The sequence below is a fragment of the Neodiprion fabricii genome, chromosome 3, assembly GCF_021155785.1.
Source record: "Neodiprion fabricii isolate iyNeoFabr1 chromosome 3, iyNeoFabr1.1, whole genome shotgun sequence".
In the NCBI taxonomy this organism is placed as follows: domain Eukaryota; kingdom Metazoa; phylum Arthropoda; class Insecta; order Hymenoptera; family Diprionidae; genus Neodiprion; species Neodiprion fabricii.
Window position 1 is genome coordinate 8,380,723 of NC_060241.1, and position 12,553 is coordinate 8,393,275.

At 41.1% G+C, this 12,553-nt stretch overlaps 1 protein-coding gene across 15 annotated transcripts in view; it reads left to right on the plus strand.

The window, feature by feature from the left end:
* Positions 1–12,553, plus strand: part of LOC124179077 (ras GTPase-activating protein raskol) — a 224,979-nt gene that overhangs the window by 171,647 nt on the left and 40,779 nt on the right. For 4 of the 15 annotated variants that reach the window (XM_046563108.1, XM_046563109.1, XM_046563112.1 and 1 more), the window contains exon 1: positions 4,668–6,052. The exons of 10 other annotated variants lie outside the window; for them this stretch is intronic. In XM_046563108.1, the coding sequence (XP_046419064.1) occupies positions 5,155–6,052 (898 nt within the window). In that variant the 5' untranslated portion in view covers positions 4,668–5,154. Of the gene's footprint in view, positions 1–4,667; positions 6,053–12,553 lie in introns of those variants that run through there. One more of the 15 variants, XM_046563105.1, reaches the window with a different exon arrangement.

Consider the following 12,553-nt stretch of genomic DNA (forward strand, 5'->3'; position numbering starts at 1 on the left):
TATCAGTCTGTCAACAATAAAAGTTTGTCAAGCCTTCCGAATCGCTGTGTTAACCGATCGATACCTGCTTGACGCAGAAGTAAAAAATAAAACAGCAACGCCTACACATAACCTCCATCAGCCGCGTTCGACAGCTGAATTTTGAAGTGGCCACCCTGCATGACGTCCGATAATACTGCGCATGCGCAGTCAGACTCTCAATCTGACGTTTCAGCCGTTTATTTCGATCCAGTATCATTGCGATTCGCTCTTCTCTTAAGACTCGTTCGAGATATGCTACATTGTTGAACCATGAGTAAACCACGATCGTTGACTGTAGATTTTTCACGTTCCGTAAAGTTTACAAACGAAGTCACGAGCCTGAGTGAATCATTGTTGAATGTGCCTACCAGGCCCGTGACTCTGTATCGGAACAGTGAGTCTGGTACAATCCATCGGAAACGATGCGATCCAGCATATCTTCCGTAAAATTTATATCGCCGGTCATTTGCCGAGGACGACTCTGTTCCAGTTGCCCTGGATTCTCTGCAGGCCCGTCGCGATCCTCGTTTGTTTGTTTCCTTTTTGTCTATTTTTACCCGCACGGAAATCGAGTTTGACTAGAACAAACAAACCCCCCGGTCCCTCGTGCAGTATCGTCGTCGTCCTCGTTTTACGAGTGTCAGGAAGTTACTCGAGCACTGTAGATATATTTCCTCGCCTCTGGGATTTCGACGGATCGAGGTGAAAGAAATTGAATCTGAAGACTGCGGAGACACCATAGATTCTCATTTCCAGTCATATATCTCGATCAATATCAGTTGAAACGTATCAAGGTATATATGAACAAGAAGTCAAATCGTAATGTTCACGGATTCGTGCAAAAGTCCGTGCGCTGTTCTTTCGAAGAAATTATACCAAGGAATCGATCCAGCGAAGGATAGAGAAATATTCAGCAATTATTCTGTATATGTACAATTTGAACTGCATCGAAAGAAATCCGGAAAAGATGAGGGCAAGTTCTCATGTTTTTTGTATCCAATGTCCAGCGCTGCGGGTCGCTTGTTGAACAGCCAGCACAGGATAAAGGATAATTCCGGGACGTCGCGGCCCACCATTGTCATAGTCCAGTATTGAATTACGGGTCATTGCTACGTCGTGCAACTCGTATATTTAGCTGCTTCACTGGTCCACCGATCTCTAAATCCGAAATAGAAATGCAAGGCGGTGTCCCTCTCGGTTGGACCTTTATGCAAATTAGTTTACTGCAGATACAACGGGTGCCGTCTCACTCCCCTAATTCGTGTGACAGTTTTGTAAACGGTTGTCCTTCGACAGGCGGTATTAACGAGGTTGGTCAGCGAAAAATCGATTCTTTTTATCAATTCTACAACGCGATACGTTCACACTAAGTATTTATCAAATTTTTGTATTTACAGGATACAAAGATCTCTCTAAGAATGAAAAAAAAAAACCAAAAAAACAAAAAGGAACAAAGCACTGGAATTACGTAAACGAAAGATTATAGATAGTGTTGTTTCATTTGAAATCGCTTAAGATTGTTCAAAATCTGGTATAGATTCGGTGGATTTGTTCGATTGTCGGCGAATCTGTTAATAATAATCTTCTGATTAAAGGTGCTATCGTCGGCTGATATTGAACGGATCTGCTAGATTTTGAATCATTTTTAAACGATTTGAAATGTTCAACCATCGATATCTAAGCTTCAGTTTCTAATTTAAATATTTACTAGAAACATTTTTTTTTTTTTTTGTTTCCACTTGAAAAAATTAATCAATATGGTAATAAAGGATATCTATTGAATCAAATTTTTAAAGGTCACTCTCGAAATCTGGAGTTTTACCATTTCGTTGATATTGGGGAATCGTAATTTTTTTAAATCGCTACTGCTTAGCCATTCATTCGAACAATTCGGAGTTCCATTTAATGACGCGAATTTGATCATGAAAGAATTTCAGAGGGAGTTAAATCTTCGCGAAAGTTTCCATTGAGCGAAATTCGACACTCAAACAGTTTAGAATTAAAATTTATGTAAAAATCCTTATATCATTTACAGAAATTTCAATTCTTTACGTGTAAAATACTTCTAAGATCAAGTTGACATCTTCCCCGTGTTATTTAAAGTAGAAAAACTTCGAATTCCGAGAGTGACCTATGAAATATGCATCGACAAAGATTTCGCTTTTTTAAATATACCTACAAGTTGTTCGAGTGGAAACACCCTGATACGCGTTCTTCTGATCGCCGTGGGTACCAGACGTTCAGCAGCCTGCCGCTCTCACGATTCGGTGTTTCTCATTACTACAGACACGTTGTTTCATCCATCCGTTGAACTGCTCGTAGGGCTTCGAATCGTCGCGACGACGACGTGTTTGCAGACAAGTCGCGCCACCACGAGAACACTTTCACCGTTGCATTTACACGCTCTACGCTCGATTTGACCTCCTTCACTTTGCCGGGAATTCGATAGTAACGTGTATTGCCTTATAACTGACAAGCGCGGTTCTGTCTATCGGAGTCTGCTATTATACAATTCCCATTACTTCGGTGCCCACTAAAGCCACACACGTTTCAATCTCGAGCTGAAAAATTGAATTCTATAAACAGTTTAATAACTACTGCTGAATTAAATTTACTCTTCAAATGCGAAATTCTGCTGAGTTAATCGACTCAGCAATTTAACCGCTTGATCTCAAACAAGTGGACAAAAACTTCACCCGGAAGCTACATTTAATTAGTTTCTTATTTAAGCATTGTCACGCTGGAATTCTCCGGTTATAATTATTACCCAATCCGCGTTTATAGAAGCTGCTGTACCTGTACTCAAGTTTGTTGGAACGTAAACCGAGGAAACCATAAGGCAAGGTCCAAATGCCATCGGACTCAATTAATTATTTCACCACTATCTCAGGTCTTTGCGTTCCATTTGCAGGATGAGGAAATATGGAGGATTTAAATTTAAGAGTGGTACTCAGCTGAGCGAATATGAATCCATTCAAATGTATAATAATCTAGTTCAGTTGAATTACAGGTACAAGTCACATATTATGTGATTCTGATTATATGCTGATGAACTACTCGAAAGATTGTCTGCGGTATGTATTCTAATCAATTGTCTCGTTTCAACGAGCAGAAAATGCGATTAAATTGATTAAAACTTCCACAGTTGCAGTTTGAATTCAATTCTCGTTTTTGTTAATATTATCGATACTACGAGAATACGAAGGTAGCAAGTGGACGAAAGAAAAGAAGAAAGAAGGAGTCGAGCGATTTGATCTTGACCAATCGAGTCAACTACCCAAACGAATTCCGCACAGTGCAGTTCAGCCGAGACACAATTGGCTGTAGGAAAAAAGTAAGCCGCACAATTGTTGCAAGATGGGGGAAAAAGGTTACTGAACTCTTCCGTTGTCGCATGCATAAACCTCTTGTTCTACATCAGGATCTCCGTCCATGGTTGTAGAAGATAAAAATGAAAAAGATGGCCGTGTAAAAGGATGGAGAGAAGAGAACTGTGAGGAAAAACGCTTGACGCGCGTCACCAAAGAACCAGGATCCATTACAGACAGAGTCTGACTGAGAAAACTCTACCGTATAACCACGTCCGTATATAACTTATAACTTGCGCAGTGGTACATACATCATGTTTCTTGTGCCTCTAGTGTTTCTCATTCACCGTCATCTGTGATGCAGCATGGAGCGCCGGATGAAATTGCAGGCATCATAGGTGGACGAACCGTTTCACGGCTATTTTTTCGCTCATGCATTTTATTTATGGAGGTTTAGAGCTTACGCATAGCGCAACGCGATGAATGTTTATCGGTTGGATTACTTAGCTTTTCCCCACTTCAACTTTACGGGGAGATGAATTATTTCATCGAGAGAAAAGTTTACGAAGCTCTGATCATTGTACAGTAGTCGAATCTTTTCGTTTTCTACCGTAACTGATACATATAGTTTTGGCTACAAGATGAGAGTTCATTTTGTGGCTGTTACCGGAAAATCTCTAGTACGTGTTATTGTTTCTTTAGATTTTCGTAATTCGTATCATCTAAATTGATGTTCAAGCCTTATTTACCCATTTTTATAGAATTTTATACTAACTGTAACTGATGAATCTTTTCACAATGTGAAGAATCCAAGTGAGCCATAATCCCGTGCACAATATCAATTGATCGGTCACTCTTTTCTCTGAACTTGTTATAAGTTCAGGTCTCAGAAAAAGTGTATCGTCTTTGTTTATTATAGGTAACTGAAACTCATCCAGCTAATGGAACAACGATTATATATATGTATGTGAATTGAGCCTATCGCTTGAATGCATTACAAAAAAGGCCGATTCGATTATTTCGTTCTATACAATGAACTCGTAAAATTCTCAAAAGTCCAGAAAAACCGTTTAATCAATACCATTCGGCAAAAATACACATTTCTATTATTCATACATTGCGCAAATGAATTCACGACACGACTCTTTTCTGACAAGCAGTGTCGAATAATTTTTTTTTCACCACGGCAACCGCAACGCAAGTATCAAAAATGTACAGAAAATTTCAATTCTACGTGCCTTTGGAACTCGCAGCGAACCGAGTATATATCGGATCGTAGTTCGAAGACGGTCCGCCAGGCAGTTCTGCCTTCGGAATTCAACAACGGCTAGCGGCAGCCGGCAGATATCAGCAGTGCTGCCCACGGAACGGATCGGACGTCGAGGCAGCGCTGCGTGTTGTGTTCTTGGTTCAGCAGCGTAAAAAAGCGCGTAGTTTTTGCATTTTCCCGAGTGTCTATACTTATATTTCGTTGCAAGTAATCGTACACAGTGTTCTACGTTCCTTGGGAAGAAAAAAAAAAATATTTGTATAAATAAAAGTTAGTCACGATGTAATAAATGATTCTTCTCATTGTAAGTAGTGGTTATTGTACATGTAGTTACGTATCGCGGCTATGTAACGAGATGTTGCGGAAGCGATAAAACACTATCATGTAGGTCTCTGGTACGGGTAAATAAACGAGAAAAGATCTTCTTTTCATATTTTTTTTTTTTTTTTTTTTTCTGTTACTCATGTACCGGGACAGCTGGCAATTGGTAGATTAGTTTCTTCCGTTCGTTCAGAGCGGTTAAAAAAATCGCTGGTGCGGATTTGGTGAGTCGACATGCTGCAGGCGATGGATCCAACGCAGCTGGAGGACTCACCGAAGAGGCGATCAACCTTCTACGTATCTCTGGACGGGGAGTCGCGGCACTTGGCCAAAATAGCGAAGACGATACAATCCGGAGATTCGGGGGCCTTCCACCACGCTTGCAACACCTTTCCGATATGCGGATCATCCTCGAAGGGCTGTTCGGTCTCCCGAACGCCGAACCTCATGCTGACGCGGACGTCCAGTGCTGGAAGCGGGTTCGAACCGGAAGTCGGTAAAGTGCAGTCACTTTCGCGTCTCTTCGAGGCACCGGCGAACAACGGCACCACTAACAAGCCTGGGGAGCAGAAGGCGAAGAAGGTCGTTCGCGCGAGATCCTTCAAGACCATAGAGAAGTTCCAGAGTAGATTCACAGGCCGGAAGGCGGCCCCGATTATCCAGGAACAGCAGCCGGCTATTCCAGGTGTTCAGAGCAAGGAGGACAAGCTTAGGGTTAGCGATGCCATCGCTGCTTTTGAGGCCAGTCCTAGAAATCTCGGAGGGCCGCTGGACCGCTCGGTAACCTCTGAATCTCTCAAGGAGAACGAGGGAACCACACCGATCGGAAAAACCGGAAGAACCAGGCAACTGGAGCCGGCGAAAAACTCCAAGCAGAGCAATGGAGGCGCTTTTACAAGTCTGATTCGAAGGACACACAGCACTAAACTCATCCGGAGCTCGAGTGCCTTGATCAGGACTGCCGGAAAGTATCCCTCGACCGACGAACATCCGCAGGGTCATGGATTCGAACGAAAGATGAATGGGCACAGGAACCACTTGGAGTGCATCGATCGGCTCAATGTCAACGTCGTTTTTGACGATGAGGAACGTCGCGATGAGACTGAGGAACCCGAGGATGGCGTGCATTCAGGTATAACACGCAGACGGAATAGAGATTTTTATAGTTCGTACTTGGGGATTGTAGAAAGATGTGTAACGTACAAAGAGCCGGCTGCGAGCTCAACCTTTGAGTAGCGAATGAATACCTTGCCACATGATTGGGAACCTACGGAACCTCTCCTGATCATTCGAGAGATTCGTGGTACCTAAGGATGAATCATCTGATTCGTATTTTTTCTCATCTGACATAAGTTGAATGATGCATTTGTCGATACTAACGCTGTTCTCGGTAACTAGTAATCACATTCTATCCCGGTAAGATTGACCGAAACAGTCATTGAAGTACTTGAAATACATTTTCAATTTTCAAATTACCCAAAATCTCATCGCATGTATAAGAAACTCAAAGATTATAAGTATTATCAAGCTCTGGTTAACCTAAATTGAAAAATGCTTATATTCACTAATTTATTTTCTTCTCGACTTTTCTTTACGGAAGCCCTGGAAAGCGATCTTTTATTTCAAACGCGTTTCGGTTAACTTTTTTATTCCAACGAAATATTCAACGTCGCCATCGCATGCCGGAAACTATTTTTTAGAACCCTTTCTTGTATTTTCAATTTACCACCAAGAAGCTAAAGCCGATAAACAGTTAATTTGATCTAGTTATGCACCAGAGTATTACGTTCCAAGTATTTCCATCGCTTCTTTCCCTTTTATCTCTCCTCCGAATGAAGACGAGGCTCCAATTAATCGTCATCAGCTCGTTTACGCAATCAATAACGGTGATCGAATACGCCTCACTTCTCGTGCCGCTCGGCTGGTCGGGGCATCAGCAATAAGCGGGTCATACGAACAGCTGAGAACAATGGTGCAGGATGTTTTGCATACACCCGTTGCATTCGATGCCGTGCGTCGCAGCTGTTGACTAATTTCAAACAAAACTCCGTTTTTCTTCATGGGCGGCGAACAACTTGCCCGTAAAAAAAAACAAAAAACAAAACAGCATCCGAGCCACGTTCTATGAAAGTGATAAGCATTGTTCGACCCAATTTCAGTGCATTATTACTCAATTTCTCTCGGTGCAGCACTCCGTCAACTCAAGTGACCCGTTTCGGAGCATCATCCACAAATCGCGTGTTGAATATAGAATTTCATAATTTTTGGAAGAGATTAGATTGATTCATAGAATGTATGCCGGGGAATTATATGTACAAGGTGCTTGAGTGTCATGTGACCATTATCTTTGAAGTTTTCTATTCTTTGTCAAATTATAAGAGAGAATCCGACTTCTGATTCGGACGACGATCAAGATCATCCTCAAGGAATTATAGCAATTAGGTATCTGGATAACTGAACCTAACCAATTCATTATCATTGAATTTCTTGTTTACTTATTACCACTGATATTACAATGTGACAAAAGTACTGACCAAGCATCTTCCAACTCCGTATCGTTGTTTTCATGGTATTAATCGTGTATCTGGATATCGACGATGGGTTCAGTGATAGTTGTAGAGATTTAACGATCATTGGAGCGTCTGGCCGTTGGACTGTTGCGGTCGTAGTATTCGTGGTGATAGTTGGTAGTACTATACTCGACGATTTTAGGCACCTACTTGCACCAGCTTCCACCTGCGCTCGCTTCCAGGTGTTGGTATCGTGGCTATAGGTCCAGGGCCAAGTAAAGGTGCAGGTTAAATACGCTCTGCTCCTCCGACCTTCCTCGAAACTTATGGTGCATCTTCTCCCTCGTGATCGGATTGCCTGTGGGTACAACGCAGGGTCGGATTTATCTGCCATGCATGTATGTACCGTGGTAGCTGCAAACGCTGCGAAGATTCGTTTGCCGATTAAAATGCACGTACACATGTTTGTGGTGGTGCAGACTCGTTGTGGAAAAATCTCGTCAGATGTCCGATACGCGTGCTAAGCCTCTCCTTCTCTTCCCCCCCCTCTCTCTCTCTCTCTCTATCTTTCGGTCTCCGATGTGCTGGGTGCTCGTAAAACCCGCAAATCGTGATTTGTGGTTATCGACTTACTCGATACGCATTTACAATTGAGACCATTTTTATGACTCCGATGTCATTCTAAGCAGGATATCTGACGGCACGTGAAGGTTGAGGACAGCTTTCAGCATATCTTTCGTATACGGTATGGATGGATATTCGGTTTTCACATGAAAAAAATACACCTGAAACTAAATTTAATTTAAGCTGACAAACGAACTTCTTGGTACTGATAATTTTTTATTTATTTCTATTTTTTTGCTCATTCTTAATACTTCGAAATCAGCACCATTTTGAGGAAGGGTTAGTCACCCTTGAAACGAACTGGCATATTTTCTGAACACATTGAATAGAATGTATATGAGCCTGTCAAATGTGCGTCCTTTGTTTGTGTTTGTGACTCCTACTTTCATTGAACCGTTGAAGTCGTAGCATCGATCAAAACGGTAGAGTCAATTTGACTCGACCTCATGAACAAAGATGAGCGGTGGGCTCATTTTGCGCTAGAACAATGAACCGCAAAACTAGAAGAACGGAAAAATAGAAAATGAAAACGAATAAGAGAAAACTGATTCCTTGCGGCTTCTCTCTTATTGGTGCGTAATCGAAAAGCTGATTGATTCGACTATTCAAAACTGCTCCAAGCAGAAAACACACTTCGTGCGGTTTTTTACAATACCGAGTTTAGAATAACGCCTTTTTCAAAATGTATTCGCTGCCTAACCATTCCTACTACATACCCATTGCGAAATAGACTCGTTCACTTGTCGTTCAATACCCGTTTCTTTTCATTTCGCACTTTGGTGCACGCATTGCTGCAGCATTCCATTCCGGTCTATTGTACATAGAAAATTCGCGTTCGTCATTTAGTGCTAACTACTTACTCGATACCATTGTTTAACCAATATTCTACTCCACCGAATTAGGAGGGTACCTGGCGGCTCGAAAAAAGAGTCAAGCTTTGGTGTTTTTTTTCTCTCACAACCTATGGGAGAAAATGAACTGATTTATTTTTGATTAAGTGTACATACATCGTTATAAAAAAACTTCAACAAACAAAAACACAACAGCCGCTGGAAAAATAATGTTTTTTTATCGTGTTCTCTAGTCGTTGCCGGTCGCCAGTTTTTTTTTTTGTATTTTTTTCTTTCTTTTTTCATTTAATGACGACCAACTGATATTTAAGTACGAAAAATTTATAAAAAATTTCGCCGTTTTTAGAAAAGTAAGATTGTCAACGATTTCCGAGTGTGCCTACGCGTATTTCGTGTAAATTTGAAGAGGATCTATCGAGCGGTTCTCGAGATATCGTGTCCATTAGTTTCGAAAACAGTGTTTCGAGAAAAACGCGATCAAAGATTTTACTGTGGTTCTGCAATTGTTTTGAAGGTAAAGAGTATAAGTGAATATTTTCAATTTTACCTTTAGTCATCAATGCTATGGTCCCCTGTAGCAATGGCTACATATGTATGTAGAAATTCACAGGGAATATTCTTAAGACATAAAACCTTTCAAAAAGTGCATAAAAATCGATATTTTGAACCCATCCAGATAGATGGGACCCCTTAAATACAGCAATCTGCTCACGTAACGGTGTAAATTTTGCGTAGTGTGCGAATACAGTATCTGTCTATTTACTACATAAACGTTTATGATTCAAAAAGGATGAAAAGAATGTCACGTTTTTTTTACCGCCTGCCGAGAAAATTTGTCGGATATTCATACAGGAATTAAACATATGCAATAGCGAGCTCACCATTTTTAATTGCTCAGCAAAACAAGAGAATTAAATAACATACTATACCTTGCAATGCTTGAATACTGTGGATTTATGCATACAAGCACGTATGTCTGTATTGTTATGCGACTAAATTTAATCGAGGCAAGCAAATGCATCGGAAATTTGTTTTGTTGCTAAATCGTGTTGCAGCAGTTTATATGACGAACGACGTACATGTGTTTTTATTTTATGATATACTAGCTAAATCGCCGTGGCTTATGAATCCTACAATATGGTCCTATAATTTATCATAGGCTTAATTTGACTATCGAGATGTTTGATACTTTGTACTATAGATGGAATGAAAAATGAAGGTAAAAAAATTACGCTATTAACACAACGTCAGTCTAAGAGATTCTAGACTCGCAGGCCTTGTACAATTAAGAACGTTCAACCTTGAGTCAATGAATATCTCACATCGTCACGTTCAATCAGGGCCAATTCCATGATAATTTATCCGGATTCAGCGGACGGATAGTGGGAATAGACCTCCCTCGTCTAAATGCTTACGATCCTGACGGGAGTTTTTGAAATTCAGCTGAGAAACTATTTTTTCAATATAGAAATTGATATTGAACGTAGGACAAAAGTCGTCTTTTAATATTTTCTTAACTTTTGCCCATCGATTACAGTGTCTTGAATAGTTTTCGTAATATACTTCTGAGTATGAAAAATGCTATTCGAAATAAAAACATCCGGCCCGCGGCTAAATCGTAACCTCAACTGACCACAAGCAGTCAACTTTCTCGTTAGACGAAAGATAAGCGTACTCGCAACCGGAGTCAAATTATAGAAAATATTTGTTTTCACTTTCAATATGTCCGGTACAAGCACAATGACTTTTTTGTTGGTTAACGTAGTGCAGGGTAAAAGAAAAGGGTCCCGAATTTTTGAACAACAACGGTTTCTCTAATAGCCGCTTAACTGCGATAATACGTTTAGAATTCCAAGAGGGTGAGACCAACGATTACGATATATTCAAAGCAGTGCAGAAAGATCATAAATGCACAGTAGGAAACATAGGTGAAACAAGCAACTTAACTCCGTCTCGAACACGTGAGTGTGTAAAGGAGCTGCTGGTGCCGGTGATAGTGGCAGGCTAAGAAGCTGACTCAACGGGTTCTGAATCAGCCGACATCTTGGCCTGAAGTGAACGGCATTTTTTGCCTACGGCACTCTGTGCCTCTCGCTGACGATGGAGTCACCGATACTCAGGCATCGTAATTGTGCTGGTGCTTGTTCTCTCGCCGCAAGTCGTACGTTTTGCCCCGTTACCAACACTACCTATATCGAACCAGGTACCTACTCGTAGTTTATGATAAGCCCAGTGCATACATACGCGCATTACTTTTACTCACAATCTACGCAACCAACTTCACTGCGGTTCACCGTAACCTATTTAGGCGCACTTAGTGCCAGCTGACTTTGACAAACGACGAGAAGAATACGAATTCAGAAAATAGTTGGTTGAATAAAAGGATCAGGGTTACCAACAACCTCTGGCTTAGCGATTAGCAATAATCCTTACAGCATGTTACACTTCCAGCATTGAAGTGTACTGATTAGCGTTTTTTTTTTTTCCACAAACATGACTCGGATTTCGTAATTGTACCAAATACTTGAACGATGGTTTAATTTTAGCTATTAGGATCTTTGAGTTTCTGACAGACATTCTGAGAGACGACATGTTTTTGTCTTCCTTAATCCATAGATAGTACAGTTTGTAATGTACCCGTGTGACTGGTCGAATCTTTTCATCAGTAAAGAAAATTTCTATGTCCATCTTCGTTTATTCTATGGATGTTCTTACAGTTGAAATCGTCAATTTTCTTCTCATATGCAGGTTTAAACCAATTTCACAAAGTTCAACTCGATTATCATATGTATAATACAGTGTCATCTCTGAAGTTCATCTTTTGCGCCTGCTTTGTTTCATGCATAAGACTTCGAGACTTTTTGAGACCAGACTCAAAAACCACGGGCTGAAACGCATTCTTTCAGTGCACGCAGCATCGCGTATCTGTAGCATTGCAGCGAACGTTACGCCGCGAGTCTGATCTTATATTTGCTTGGTGCCCGGCGCCGTTCCACTGACCTCTGACCCCTTTTTTGTGCCCTACGAAAGATGATGAAAAAACGCGATCACAGGGAACGAGATTGAGCGAAGGGAGAGGATCCAAAAAAGTAAACCACGTCTACTGTGACTGCTCGTTCAGCGATCTATTGCCTATTAGTATAATCGCGGGGGCATCAAGCTGATCTCTACGTACAGTGCACAATGGGCCCTTGAATGCTGCCAGTTCGTCTAATACTCGTTATTATATGCAGGTTTATACATTGCGCATTTACTCGGGTATTGTAATTGATCAAAGTCCACGGGGTGCGTAGCCAGGAGTTGCAGGCTACTCTGACCCAACACACGATTAGTATTGGCAAAACCCGTTTTTTTCTATTCTTCTCGCGAAGGGGATTTCGGGCACGTATGATGATGTTGCATGACATCCAGAGATCATGATGCGTTGATGCTACCGCTGGAATTGGTCCGCAAGCCTACACTTTGACACTGGTACTAACTGTGAAGATTTACTTCACCAAGTATAATGCACATATGCCAACCAATAATTTAGCGAACTAGTTGATTTGACCATCACTCGTCGTAAAGTTAATGCAACTCGTGAATTGAACTAATGGTTGAAATGATCAAGAAGTCCTTGATACTCGTATCCATCGCATAAATCATACA